Raw genomic sequence first — 15,536 nt, forward strand, 5'->3', positions numbered from 1 at the left:
CCAGGCCTTCCAGTCCAAACCAGTATCGGGTTCAGACCACACTGATCCCCATGTTAATACCCTGCATATCTATTTTAGCTGCAGGGTCTCTTATGTAATCTGTCACGTTTTCCCAACACCACTTTCTCAGTCACCACCTTCTTGTTTTACAGAGAGCAGGTGTTCCTTTGGCCAGTGTCCTCTCGATGCATAGACGATAAAGCAGATCGAAGCACTCTAGTATATCAGTGGAGAAGATAAGCACATCTGCATTTAAACTTTATCAAAAGGGACAAACAGATTTACTCTCACCGTCTCACTCTTTGTCAAAAGTGTTTAAATCTTGTTCTCCTTTATTTTATTGAGAACCCACTCATTCTTCTCAAGCATATCAGTTCATTCAATTGTTCTTATCTATTTCTTATCAAAAGACTATTCCTGTAAGGGTACACCCTGAACACACTCATGCACGCACCCACACACACTGCTGGAGAAGCCCATGCATGTGCAGAAAGTGCATGCAAACATTGCACAGAATGGCAGATTTGAACCAGTGACCTTCCTGCTGCAAAGCGACAGTGCAAAGCACTATTTTTTATATTTTCCATGACTTTAGAAAAATATAACAGGAATGAAAGAGTTAAGGAGATATCAGCCCCAGGGTGTAATTTCTCTGTTTTCTCATTTTTGCACTGTAACATTACTATGCTGGTCGGCCATGTCGCTGGAACCCGACGGAACCGAGTGGAGACAGGTGGAGGCATGAGGGGAAGAACAGTCTGTGGTGAGTGAGGAGACTTCACCTGCAGGTATTTAGAGACAGAGAGGCATGCTCAATGTAGGACAGCTTTCCAACAGGGCATTATTCAGCCCTAAATTTAGACAGGACAGAAGTAGGCTGAGCTGACAGCACTGCCAAAAGGCCATAAAATGAGCAAAGTAATTTTGAGCCATATGCACAGTGAGCGAGCATTCACGTTTGCTCTTCCATGCTTATTGTTGAGGTTTATTCAAGCACAACATTTTCAGACCTGATAACTGATTATATTAAAGTGACATCTCTTTTCTTTATGACAAAAATAAAATGTTATCACACTAACTAAAGTAGCATCCTATGTCCATAGGTAAAATATAGTTTTTACGTTTACCGTGCATGGTGGGATACCTTCTGCAATGATTTTGCTGTAATGTTTGGAATCAATAAGTTGAACTTTGTATGACTACAGGCTTTTAGTTGAGGTACTCTTGCATCAAAAGATTAAAACTACAATTACTGATGCTGAACATATGAATATATGAAAAAAAATGGTTATGTGTAACAATAGTGACATCAGCTGAAAACGATATAATTTCATGTCATATCATTCACTTTGTCGCCAGGTAAAAGCTGCGATCATCAATCTCTGAATGTTACTTGTACAAATAATTAGATAGATAGATAGATAGATAGATAGATAGATAGATAGATAGATAGATAGATAGATAGATAGATAGATAGATAGATAGATAGATAGATAGATAGATAGATAGATGTAGATACAGCAAATATAAACATAACATATTGGGGGTGCTATGAAAATAGAAAAAAATAGATTAAAGAATGTATGATATGCCATATGCGGAAGGCATTGCAGTAACTCAATTAACTCATAAAAAATTCACAGGAATTGAAATAACATGTCCATGTAGTGCAAATATGTGCAATTCAGTTTTTCTAACACTAAACTAATTGCGTTAACTATTCTGTTAATAGTCATGAGAATTCACTTTGAAGTTACAACTCTATTCTTAAAACAAGTGAAAACATCATCTTATATCTGTGCTCAAGTACATTTCCATGTGCTGCAATCTCTGGTAGCGGGTAGAAAGGTGTATCTTACTCAAAGCTAACTCATCATGGAAAATTCTCATTAACGTCATTCCTGGGACTTCATGGGCAACCCTCTGACTCACTACACCTCCTCCTTCCTGAGCTGACAAGAGATTTCCCTTAAAAATGCATCTTTGTCTTTTCTTCAGTGGCAACCACGCATTGTTCCTCCAGCTGTTCGCTGTCATTTCTTTCTGTTCCTCTTTTTTCACGACGGACCCATCGTTTCAACTCTGATATGAGGGCACTGTTAACTTCCTGTGGCGCAATTAGTGGGGCAGAGCCACAAAAATGCTTGGCGTTGCTGTGACAAGCCTCGACTTGTTCCAGGTACTTTGACCCAGAAACACTGACACCATATCATTTGCAAATTATCATCAATGAGTGAATCGACTTGCATGAGAGGATCTGGGTTAACTGAGATTAACACCGCCTGTGATAACGGGTTGGAAAAGAATGACAGTCCGGTTGTTTCCCAGCCACCAGGAACATGCCACTCCTCACATCAGATAAAAATAAATATATAAATGATAAATGTGTGTCCTCTTTCACCTCATATCATCTGTGGTATTTTTAGCAGGTAAAACTGGTCCGTGGCAGCGATAAAACAAAACGGCACAGTTCAACTTGCCCTTCTTTAAGCCACCCGGCCAGTGAATGGCATTCCCTACAATATCCTGGTTACACTTTTAAAGCCTTTCACCTGCAATTCAGGTCACCCAATAAATTGTTGGCCAACAGCCAAAACGAGATGCAGCCAGGTTTTTGTTGCATAAGAGTCCCACAGTATGGCGTCAGATTGCAACCTGCTGTTGCTACTTGTTGCTGAAGGCTGGTGGAAAAAAATGTCCCTAAAGATTTGCGAGGCCGGGAGGATTGAAAATTTCCCCCCCAAACCTGTACTGTCCCACCTGAGCAGCTCAGAGTGCACACACGCACACACGCACACACGCGCACACGCGCACACACACACACACACACACACACACACACACACACACACACACACACACACACACACACACACACAGACACACACACACGCACGCACGCACACGTAAATTCCCCCTCGGTACTTTGCTTGAGATCCTGGTTGAGTCACGGCAGAACATGCAGGATAGGTGTGACATTCAGGGACTGAATGCTGCTGCTGCTGTGGAGGAAACAGGTGGTGAACGCCTCGCTGCCAGAGAGGAAGGCGGAGGAAAGAAAACCCACTTCATCAGTGCCTCTGAATATATTTAAACCGTGGCTTTTATATAAAGTGATGAATGCGTAATCAAGACTGTATTTGACTCCTTCATTCTTTGAGTTTGAGGAAGCTGCCTTAGCAGGTTCACACTTTACATTTCCTCGGTATCATTATGTTACATTAAATAGACATTTGTGAGAAATGTTTTCAGCCGAATAGGATAAGGATCGCTTTTTATTAGTAGAGAAATCCGAGTCATCCTTTCACTGTCTGAGGCTGAACGCCAGCTTGGTTCTGTGAGCTAAATGCAGACACATTGCTGATTAGCATCAAGTGTGTAATTGCTTGTTCAGATATTTGCATAAACCAAAGTATGTGAAATGTAAATATTCAAACTAAGTGAAAAGTAGGGAGTGATCATGAAAGTAATTATAGTTCGTCTGAATAAAGACAGGAGTGTGGGTTGTGCCACTTTTCACAACACTTATGGGTATGTTGTTGAAAACGGAACCTCAGCAGAATCCCCTGTGTCCATCCTCCTTTAAGTCTCGGTCAAAAATATGTTTGACTGAATTTGTGCGAGAATTTAGTTTAAAGTCTGGGAGTTGAAGTCTGTGTGGCAAGGTTTCCTGCTCAAAGACACAACCTAAAGAAACTGGTTTGTGATGCACAGGCCACTCAAATACTGAGCGTACATAAACTTTATAGGTAAAGTGTGTCACCGCTTTTGAAGTACTCACATGGTGCATTCATGAGTGACTGGTTTCAGAAGAGGGTCTGACAAGCACTTCTGATGTAGCGGTTCTGATGTAAGCCAAGCAATGGATTCAGTCTGTTCACAAAGAAGTTGTTCCCATTGAGTTTTGCGCTCATTTTTCACAGGCATAGATTACTTTCCTTGCCAATTCCTTGAAGATCACTTGCAGTCTTGTAACTAAGAAGCTACGATTGGTTGCTGGAAATTGTGCTGATTCAGTTTAGGTGGGTGTAATATAAAGTCAATGCTGGCCCAGAAGGGTCAGCGTGACTGCAAAAGCCACAACGGACTGGTAACCCACAACGGAAGTGTGCCGTGGAAGTCAGGGGGACGACATTTACTGATGGACTATTTTGATTACAGGACAGTTTAATGAAACGTAAGTAAAACACTGATGTTCGATGATTGTGATTGTTTTTTTCCCGAAACAGCAATGTTGGTCACTGTGTGGAAATAGTCATAACCTTAAGTACATGCTCAGCCGTCCGTCAGAAAATATTGTCCCCGGAAACAAAGCCTGTTCTTATGGTTTTTCCAGCCGCTGTGCACTCCCGTTGTGGGTCGGATTCCGTTGCAGCCTTTGCATTTGCATTATGGCTTTGCTGGTGGTGTTGACCCTTCTGGGACCCCGTAGATGCTTCTTATCCATCAAGTAATACGAGCAGGAGGGCGAAAAATTATTGCTGCGGCAGAGGAAAACAACCTCTAACAAATGACCAGTGTTTATCAAGAACTACCTTGGAGGGACAGTTCGTATTGGACATTTTGGTGGGAATGTGAGACAGTGGAGGTAGATATGGTTTTGTGTGTAGAAGAGATGAAGGGAAAAGGGATGGTTAGGATGGAGCTGCTGGTCAAGAGGAAAAGAAGGCCAGTGAGGAGGTTCATAGGTGCAGCGAGGAAAGACATGCAGGTGACCGGTATGAGTAAGGGATACAAGGAATAGGAATAATCCTGAAATAAGACCATCAGCATGGAAAAAAAAAATCAAACGGTTCTTGAAGTGATCGTATCACTTTACATGCTTAGATGTTTTAAAACTGCTTTGCACAAGTTTGATCAATAATTGATGCTGCTTTATGGGCAAAGTATTGACATATCCTTAATTTTAAGGCCCCCTTGCAGATTCCCCCGAACGAGCTTGAAACTTTTGCCAAGTACTGTACGTTGTAATAGGGAGGCCACGTTGTCACATAAATGCAGTAAAATGGGAATGGGACCTTCCCAAAGGCTGCATAACCACCGCATGGGATTTCTCTTATACCCCATTTCAAAACCATGCTGTTGTCAGGCAGTGCATGTCAGTGATATGTTTTAACTGGAGCTGACAGCGAAAGAAGATCCAGTAATATCTCAGACATTATTAGCTTGTTTTGTTGTTTCTCTCATGCAGGCAAAGCACTTTCAAGTTGTCTTTAAGCAACAGGAATTGAACAAACAAGCCATAAGTTAGCAGGTTTTTATTTGGGGTAGTTCTCAGAAGTGACTGGATAGTGTGAGCGAGCCCTGCCGCAATGTCAAAGGTTTTCTGGATCCTGTCCAGTGCAGAGGGATCTTCAGTGCAACACCTCGCAGCTCAGATATCTGGAGTGGGTCCACTGCTCAGCGACTGCAGTCAACCCGGCAAGAACAACAGGGAAAATATAAAGTCCTTCGCCACTGTCGTGGCTTTGGGTTTTTTGACGTTCATTACCACTAGTATATCCTAATGAATCGGTGTATCTTAAGCAATAATCCATCTGCTCTACTGATTTAGAAAGATCTGTACCGACTATGGACAGAAGCAGAGTACAACCAGGACAGGTTGTACTTTAACCCGGCAAAAATAAAGAGAATCTCATCCACAAACTGATGGCAGTTTATAGTCACTAATTAGTGTCCATGTGTTTATGGACTAGGAATCAAACACACGTGGACACATGGCAAACATAAGATGCACACAAAGGCTTTCAAGCCAAGACTCGGGTCCTTTTCTCAGGACTTCACCCCCCCCCCCCCCCCAAAAAAAGTAATGTCTTCAATAAATAACGTAGTTTGAAAGTGTTATTTTTCCTAAATATGTAATGTGCAACTACACCAATGAAATAGAAATGCAGCCACATGCGCTGTTGTAAAAAGAAGTCTTATCTGTTCAACGGCCTCTGGACTTCAATAAACAGAACTCAAAATAAAGACATTGTGACAACGGCACGTGTGCAACATGGATTTATTGTCAAACTGGTTAAGACATGAACTTGATTAATGCCATATCAAATCTTAAACTCCGCTGTAGTAAAGTGCAGAATCAAATCAAGTTGCCCTGGGAGTCCTCGTACATTTTCTGTTTGTGAAAGGTCAGGTTAAATAAACTGCAATATGAAATTCTACAAATTATGAAAAGCCCTTTTTTTTTTTTTCCAACCCACACATCTAAAGCTAATGTGCAAACAAGATAATTCACAAAGCTTTACTACTCAGCCCCCCCATTCAACCATCTTTGATTCTCATGTAATTGGACACCAGTTGGAGAAATGAAGAGGCTGACCCTCGCTGTAGTCGAGTACAGAGTCCTCACGTGGCGACGAGAAGTCGCCTGCTGCGATTAGTTGGCTGATATACTGCAGCGGAACCCAAAGGTAGGCGATACCCTACTCTTTTTTTTTTTTTTTTTTTGCCCCCTCCTGTTTTGATCACGACTGTGGCATTTAAATATCGGCCATGTACGAGCATCAAGAGGTCACTTCTGTGTACAAGCCTGCGCTCCCCAGCAGTTGTGGAATTTTGGCCATTGTGGTTTTTTAGTGGCAGTCACGATTACAACAGAATCCCAAACAAGCACCACTAAACCGAACTCCTGTCCTCAGTCTGTGTAAGCCTTATATATTTAAAAAAAAAAAAAAAGAAAGAGAAAACACGCTGCATACAAGAAACACTGTGTGGGATGCACACACTTTCAGAAAAAACACAGTCATACACAAAGCAATCAAACTCATTCGCTCCTCGATCAACAATCAGTAAGATGGTTTTGCATCCCTCCGGCCTCTCTGAGTGAAGCGAGCGGATGCTGAAGGAAAACGGCAGCAATGAGGTAAACACAAAAACTCACGAGAGATATTGCACAGACAAGTGCCGGCACAGAATACAACAGTCTCTCTTTTCCAACAGCCTAGCCTGTGCATAGGAAGAATAAAGCACTTATGGTGTTCGCACTCATCATTAAACCCTTCTTGTAAAGCTTTGTTTCACTCTGAAGTGGGAACAAAAAAAACAAAAACAAAAAGTCCAGAAATCACTTCACTTGGCAGATATTCAGATTTGCATGACAAACATAAACTACATGTATCTGTAAAAGTAAAAAAAAAAAAAAAAAAAGAAGAATTTTTACCAATTCAATGACTGAGGAAGGGTCCATGACTGTTGGCAACAGCAATGGGATAACCACACACACACACACAAAAAAAAAAAGGTATAACCTGAAGTCCCAGCATGTGAAGAGACGCTTCAGCTCTCGCTTTGAGAAGAGCGAAGCAGGCAATGTTGAGACTGGGCGAGAACCAGCGTGGAGAAAAATCTCTCAAGTTTCATTCAATAAATAGCAATGTGGAATATGCAAAAAAGTCTTTTTCTTTCTACCAAAAAAATACATCAACCCTTCTTCTCAGTTCATCTGGCGATACAACGGCTTGTCCATGTTGCCCTGGGCTCCGAATACATCCATGTAGAGCACACACTGGTTCTTTCACAGAGGAGGGGGAACAAAAAAAAAAAAAAAAAAAAAAGTCTCAAAATTCCTCCGTGAATCCAATTAAGGTTTCAGTCACTTTCTGTGCACGTGAATCTCCAAGTGTATTGAATTGGAAAACAAGCCCCTGTAATGGTCTCTGTATTCCTCAAAAAGACCTCGTGGGTCAGGTGTTTTAACTATGATGTGCAACATAATCACACACGTCCACTCCTCCCACGCTTCTTTTTGACCCCCGCCCGGCAGTCGCTTCCACTCCTCCTCCTCCTCCTTTCCGATCATTATCTGTGGAGCAGGACAAAGGCCTCCAGTTTCTCGGGGATGTTTCCCCGGTAGTCGAGGCTGTGCTTGATGATCGCCCTGGCGGCGAGGCACTGCAGAGTGGTGTGGTTAATGGGCTGGATGACATTCCTGGCCAGCTCCTTCTCGTCCAGCATGTCGCAGGCCGTTTGCTTGAAGGCGTTGGTGCTGTCGAAGTGACTCCCGCAAGAGATCAGCAGGTTCATGATGTCAGGGTGTCCGTTAGATGCCGCTATGTGCAGGGGACTGGAAGGGACAAGGACAATAAGAAAGACAGGATGACATGATCTCCCACGTTCGGAATTCCACCTTCATTTCAGCTGCAATCATAACAAGACTTTACCCTAACAAACTTCGAACTAGAGTATATATATTTCCATTTCATATTTTTATTATGTCATATTTTCTCTCACTGAAGTTGAAGTTTGTTTTATTTTTTTGCTTTTTCTCCCAATTACAATTTTGACACAAGCTTAAATCAGGAAATAAAAATTTTAAAAAAACATCTTTGTATTACGTTTTCCTTCATGAAGCACTAACATGTCATCATCCAGACCAAAGAGCTGAACAAATTCTACAACTTTATTTTAAACGGGCCTTGTGTATGATAAAACCCAGAGAAGCTAGAATTACAAAACAATAAACAAATAGAACAATGATGGTCAAACTTAAGCTTAAAAAAAAACCAAACAAACCACAAAAAAAATAATCAAACCTGTTATTGTCTTCATCTCTACTGTTAACATCCGCGCCACACTCCAGGAGAATAGACGCGACGGTGAGGGAGGGGAACTTGCAGACAGGATAGCGGCCCACACAGGTGGTGTTGCGGTCGACAGCCAGGTGTAGCGGGCTGTAACCATTCTTACCACACGGGTGGAGCTTCAGGAACCTGAATGTGTGGAAATGTGTATTTTGGTGAAAACAAAAAATGTAATTAACACAATGGACATATTTGTCCTCTCAGCGAGTAGACGGCAATGTGGATCACAGTGTCCAATTTGGTTTTATTAAGAATTTTTGATGGATGATGAATTTGTCAAAAGGCCGAGGTTTTTTTCAACAAACTATTTTATTGTTTTAAAAAATAATAAAAGGAAATAAAAAATAATTGTAAATTTTGGTCAAGGATTCTGGCTGGCAACACTTCATACCATTAAAGCAGACATCAGGCAGGGGAAGAAAAACTATTTTCAGAAACTCGGTCATAGAAAATGATTGGCCCCACCCCCACCTTCTGAATTGCTACATTCTATACACAAACACAACCATGGACTTCCTCCGGTAAGGAGGAAGATAAAGACAAATTGCAGCTAAAGTGCTTCTACACAGAAACAAACCTGTAGATGGTTTCCTTCTTGAAGTGGTCCTGCTCCACGGTGCATGGCACCTTCTCCAACAGGCAGATGAGGTGCAGGATTATTGAGAGGGCCTTGCTGAGCTGAGTGGCATCAGGAGGCATTGGTCCAATTGGTCGGACCGCTCGCTCAATTTCCAACACGCTCTTGGATAGGATTCCCATCAAGTCCTCAAATGACACCGATGTCCCTAGAAGGCCCTTGGCCCGGTCCTGGAGCATGAAGGAGAAGAGCTCTGCGAAGGATAAGAGGCTGGAGGCCGTCATGGGGCTGAGAGGGTCCAGGTTGCTCTGCTGCATGTCCAAAGCGTACTTCCACAGATTGATGCAGCGCTCAAAGTTTCCAGAGTCGGCGTAGACGGCCCCTCGATACCGGATGTAGTAGGACGTGTCGGGGTGCTGCGGGCCGAGGATTCTCTCTCGGATGAGCAGAGCCTGCATGCGCATCTCATCTGGGTCAGATATCAGCCCATCCAGTTCTTCTGCGTTTGTCACCTAGAAAATGACAGAGAGAGAGAGAGAGAACAGCTTTACCCTCAGGTTGGGATGGCCCAATTTTAAAGTTCAGTATTTCACCCTTAAATAGAACATCTTCTTGTGGCAAAAACACCAAGTTGCAGAGTGTCTTTTAAAAACCACAGTGAATGTTTTTTTCTGAACTGACATGAGCCAAGTCAGAAACAGACAGACTTGATTCAATGGCATTTAGAAAGGTGATAGACAGGATTAAGGACTCACCTCTCTGGCGTAGTCGTATGCCATGATCAGCTGCTTGGGCTCTGGTTTCTGGACAACGTTGTTACTGTCTGTGTACCTCAGGTCCATGGCTCTCTTCCAATATTTTAAAGCCCCAAGCAAATCTCTTTTCTTATCTACAAACGTGGCTCCCAACAGCTCCAGGGCATCAATGCGTTCCATGTGACTTGTCTAGAAAACAGAAGAAAAGACCTCAGTTAATTATTATGATCGCTTAGACAAAATAAAACCACATCCTCCAGGGAGTGAAACTTCACTGTGACTGAAAGGGAGTCGGACCTGCTGGTGCATCGTTAGGTAGTCGACGATGTTTGTGTGGCCCGTGACGCTGGCAGAAAGCAGCGGCGTCATGCCGTATCCGTCCTGCTCCATGGACGCGCCGAACTGCAGCAGCATCCGCATGATCTCCAGGCTGCCCGACTCGGCGCAGTCATGAAGCGCCGTGTTTCCTGCAAGCAGAACAAGACACGTCTTGGGATGAATACACAGATTGTATTATTTTTATCACGTCACAACAAAAAGAAACACTCTCTTGAGCGCTAGCAGGAAGTTAGGGGCGCGTGCGCTTGGACAATGCTACATTTATTTATGAAAATATTTTGAAGGAAGACTTCCTGATATGTTGCCATGAGGCACTAAGTAACCTTTGTGTTGTGCTCCAAATATGTGAAAAGATTGAGGACAAGATTACTGCCGATGTTGCCACGAGCCATTTGTTCAACTAGTGATTCCAGATAAATACATCACGATCACAGTCTGTGATATCCGATAGAGAAACGACAAGTCATGATTTCTACAGCGCCGGTACAAGAGATCTGGGTCCCTCTGCTGCGCACATAGGCCCATATGTTCAAGGGTAAGAAAAAGCTTCAACCCAGTGTCTGTCTTGCTCTGTGACTTTAAAACAGTCCAACCTGTTCGCCTTCACTTGGTGGGTGTGTCACATCATGGGTGAAAGCTGGTGGTATTCAATAAAGACATCAACACAATACAGCACATCGTCAACTATGACATGCGAGTTCATGTTACAACAACAACAGCACACTGGAATAAACGCACTTCTGTGTCCTTGTACTTTGAGCTCCTTGAAACAATTACACCCCCCCCCCCAAACAAATTACCTCAACATGTCCAAACTTGCATATTTTTCTTTACCTTTCTCTCCGATCCTAATAAATTCAAGCAGCGCTGTGTCTGAAACACATCTGCATATTCAAGCAGATGGGATGGCAGGGTTAGTTTGGGATTCACCACAATTTGTACAGATTTCTGCCACAACTACAATTGGCCTTTTCAGCACATTTTTTTTGTGTTTCCCCACCATGACACAGCATTTTACTAAGAATGTAAACACGTGCCGGAGCTTTGTTTGCCGGGATGACAAACTCATTTGCACAAACAAAACAAGTTAACCTGCAACTCAGAAAACCTCTCCAAGCCCAGGGATTAGTCTGAACACTCTTGATAGACATCCAAATGAGAAATTAGGTTAGCTTAAGCCCACAGGAGGAGCGAACCGTACCTGCAGTTTGTGTACCCGAAGAATTTCTCACTCAGAAATACTCTTTTTTGGGGAGTGTCTCACAACATTTTACATGATTCACTCAGCTATTGTTATTACACTTTGAGCCCCCCCCACCTGCTTCCTCCACTAACACATGAGCCATTGTTTTGGAAAAAACTTTTTATACCTGAAACCCACTTTTTTAAACTTTTAACATGCTGGTTGGACTCTGCAAAGGGAACGCAAACGGTCTTCAAAAATTACTTAAATAAGCCGCGTTTCGACAAGTTCTGTCTTCTTGCTTTGAGATGGACTGATTTAATTAATGAACCATCTCAGCACTCAGAACCTATGATCTCATCTAGAGCCAATGACACACACATTATTGGCTGGCACCCATTGAAAACAAGATAACACATCACATGGGTTTTTTCTAGAGTATGAACTTTGTCATCAAATCTTTCATTGTTGTTCAGCCACAAAATAGGCGAGAAACACGTGAGCGCCGGATGACATACAACGCTGCACTTCCAACTAAAAGTGGAACAACAATGTTTTGAAAGTGATCAACTGGAAGCCACAGTCGGAGGATTCAACAATGCCGCAACACAAAGGTTCAGTCATTTCACTTTTGAGATCTACTTACGGCCATACTTTCAAACTAATCTTGACTGCTGTGCCTCATCAATGGAGGGCCAACACTTTGTGTTCAATTGTGTACCATGTATAATTGGCACCCGAGATGATTTTATAGAGTAAAACAATCATTTTTAATAAATCACGCCCCATGTCTCCCGCTTATCCGTTTCGCAGCCTGAGCACTGTCACCCAGATCGCATTGCACCCATTAAGAACCTTTCCTGCGGGTGGTGAGCCCACGGGAAGGTGGCTCCCGGCGTGGGACGTGAACCCACTACCTTGAGATTGTGAGTCTCATGCTCTACCAACTGAGCGAGCCGGGGTACGCCTAAACCACTAATTACGTCAAACTCAAATATAATTTATCAGACACACCCAGTCGAATGAATCACACCCAACGAAGCGAGCGTGCAGTTTTCCACTGTTGAACCAGAAGTACATACTTTAATGCCGAGTCACTCCTGATAGAAGGATGCAAATGATGGTACAACTGATATTCTCATTTTGTTGCATTTACAGCATTCGCTTTTCTTAGCACCGCCACAATAGGAATGGTAATTTTCTTTGGCAGGACTATAATCACCACACTTCTGCAAAAAATATTTGACCAAACTTACTTTCTAATGTACATCAAGAAAGCCGAAGTCATATTAAACATCCTGAATGAAGGTAGTATTATGTACAAATATAGCTAGACTCTAACAGTACATTTCACATCTTTCTGAAGGTTTGTCCTTACTCATCACAAATTTGTCAACCTATCTGGTGGCTGGGAGGCGGCTATGTCTGTCAACTAGGAAGTGGGAATCCCCTGATCTCCTGTCCTCACTAATACAATGGCTTTAATCTTTATCTAATATCTTCCTGAAGGAACTGGCTGTACAACCAACTTTTAATTGAACTAAAATGTATTCTGATTCAGACTAGGGTTTATTGGCTCAGTGTGACGAACAAGAACACAGTGGTCAACTGGCTGTATTCTTCTTCACACTGCAGATCTTGGTCTTCCACCGTCAGAAAAACCTCAAACACTTGCTGTGGAGCAAAGACTCGAAACACAAGATGTTTGTTGACATACCTTTCACACTCTTCCTGTTGACATCTGCGCCTTTCTCCAACAGGTACTGCGCGATCTCCTTGTGCCCCTTGTAGCAGGAGATCATGAGACACGTGTGTCCGTGCCTGTTGGCCACCTCCAGGTCAGCCTTGTGCTCCACCAGGTACTTGACAATGTCCAAGTGTCCGTCGAAGCAGGCCGCCCGGAGGGGGGTGGAGTTGGTGAGCGTGGTGCTGTTGACGGAAGCTCCGTGGCCCAGCAGGGACTGGACCACCTTCAGGTGTCCCGCCGCGGAGGCCGCCCACAGCGGGGGCGCCCCCTCGATGGTCTCCCCGTCAAAGTTCACCGACCCCCCGACTTCCACCGGAGCGCTGCAGCACTCCAGCAGGTACTCCACCAGGTCCAGGTGTCCATAGCGGGCGGCCATGAGGAGCGGCGTGGCTCCGTTGGTCTTCTCGCCCATCAACTTGGTCACCTCGTGTCCATCTTTGTTCTCAAGCAGTTTCTGGAGCAGCCGGAGCTTCCCGTCCCTGGCCGCGTTGAACACTGCCGTCTTTAAATCCATGTCCGACAGCTCCTCGCACGGTTGAACGAGAGATGAAGCCCGGTGTCGGTGGAACAATGAGGCCGGTGGAGGTATCGCCGCCGTGGACCCTTTGTTTACAATCAGCCCTCACTTTGAAGCTAACGGGGGACCGCTGCGCCTTTTCGCTCAACAATTAAGAGAAACCTGCGGCTGTTTGTGCGCGAACTCCCACTTTCAAAAAGTATAAAAATTACCAACGAGACTTTTCAGGCGACCCTTGGTCCAATAAAACATTTGTCGCCGTGTTAGCAGGCTGGCTAGTCAACTTCCTCGATCGGTCGAGCTAATCGACTAGCTCCGCTTAGCTCCACTACTTTGTACCGACCGATGCTCGTCCCCCGACACCTCTCCTCTTCCGAGAAGCCCTCCCTCACCACATCTGCCCGCTTGGCTTGCCATCGTCCCGCCACATTTCCTTGCTGCCGAGGCGTTATATTAATAAAATGCTCTCCCAAGGCCGTGGAGATGAAAATCCACCCCCACCCGTTCCGCCGTTAGCTTTAGCCAGGCAAGAGGGGGGGGGGAAAAAAAAGAAGAAAAATCGACGATCGGTCTGTTGTTTGACCGAACAAACGGAGGGGATATCCCCGCTATCCGAGCCGCGTCGACCCCCCGGTCACAAAAACACGAACCGGCCGGCGTTACCTTCCTAAACCACGATTAATAGCGTCCAAGAAGGCAGTCCTCGGAGAGCTGGCACGGCAGTAATCTCGGCGCAGGAGAAGGTAAATAGGGAAGGCTAACCACCCACGGCTGGACCGGATGATCACGACTCAGTTTCTGTCAAATCACAAACCCAACGCAGTCTTTTTTCTCCGCTGGGCGGATGATTGACGGCGGGAGCGTCCAATCACAGCCCGGGTTTCCCTACCAAACAGCCAATAGGGAGCCAGGAGACGATCAAACGCTTCTGTTGGAGCACTCAGGTCTATTCTTTCAGGTTGGAACTTTACAAAAAAGAAATAAATTACACAGTCTCACAAAAACACAAGAAAAACAGATGAGACATGCGTCATCTGTCCCTGCTGCACCGCAGGGAAATCTGATGCGTCCTGCTGACTGTGACGGCCGTGATTATGTCACTCCCTACAGGATGAAAAGAGTATGGCAAGAAGGTCAGCACTGAAAATACAGCACGGATTACAGAAGCAGCATTAAAGACATTATATCTCATTCTGCACTTGCACATTTAAGTTGGTAGCAGATAGGAAGTAACACTTAAAATTTGTCTTCTCCGAAAACTACTCTTGTATTTCTTCAATAATTATTTTACTAAAAGAAATACAACTACATTTTGTGTTGCATCATCCTTCGATTCAATCAAAAATATTTATATTTGAATGCACATCTCAGTCAAACAAAAATACGGTCAAAATTACACTTGTTTTGTGAACAAATGCAAATAAAACGCACACTTTTTCATTCTATAAATAAATAAATCTACTAAAAAAATGCAGATCAAAATATTGGATCATTATTTGAAATGATGGGCTTCCTCCATCACTACAACATGGTTGGGAGTTTATTAAAGCATGAGTCAAATTACATACGTGAAGAAAATGCTCTCAGATATCCAAATACTCTGAAATATGACTTCATTACAGTTTTGTGCATCTTTGTTCCACTGCTTCCAACACTGCATTCAGGATATGCTGCTGGTAAGCAATAGAAGCAGATATACCATGTATAATTTAGAATACACTTTAAAAGAATAATACCTCTTCCTGTTATGTTTAATGGCAATTCTTCATTAATTCCTTGAGCTGTGCCATATAATTTTAATGAATCATCTGAATATTTTCACATCATATTCCCGCC

General features: G+C 43.5%; 1 protein-coding gene across 1 annotated transcript; it reads right to left on the bottom strand.

Annotated features, from left to right (window-relative positions):
* Positions 1–5,987: 5,987 nt before the first annotated feature.
* Positions 5,988–14,503, bottom strand: fem1c (fem-1 homolog c). Its single transcript, XM_080467723.1, has 6 exons — positions 13,154–14,503; positions 10,212–10,381; positions 9,915–10,103; positions 9,160–9,671; positions 8,535–8,711; positions 5,988–8,065 (listed from the first exon to the last, which is right to left on the bottom strand). The coding sequence occupies exons 1-6, from the start codon at positions 13,695–13,697 to the stop codon at positions 7,801–7,803; spliced, it is 1,857 nt and encodes a 618-aa protein (XP_080323849.1). The 5' UTR covers positions 13,698–14,503; the 3' UTR covers positions 5,988–7,800.
* Positions 14,504–15,536: the final 1,033 nt, after the last annotated feature.

The sequence above is a fragment of the Lipophrys pholis genome (genome assembly GCF_963383615.2).
Source record: "Lipophrys pholis genome assembly, chromosome: 7".
Taxonomy (NCBI): Eukaryota; Metazoa; Chordata; class Actinopteri; order Blenniiformes; family Blenniidae; genus Lipophrys; species Lipophrys pholis.

Excerpts from the sequence above, each read along its gene's own strand:
- fem1c (XM_080467723.1), bottom strand. The coding sequence starts at position 13,697 with ATGGATTTAAAGACGGCAGTGTTCAACGCGGCCAGGGACGGGAAGCTC. Across the intron at positions 9,672-9,914 it reads CATACGACTACGCCAGAGAG|GTGACAAACGCAGAAGAACT; the intron begins GTGAGTCCTTAA and ends GTCATTTTCTAG. Across the intron at positions 8,712-9,159 it reads AAGAAGGAAACCATCTACAG|GTTCCTGAAGCTCCACCCGT; the intron begins GTTTGTTTCTGT and ends CCACACATTCAG.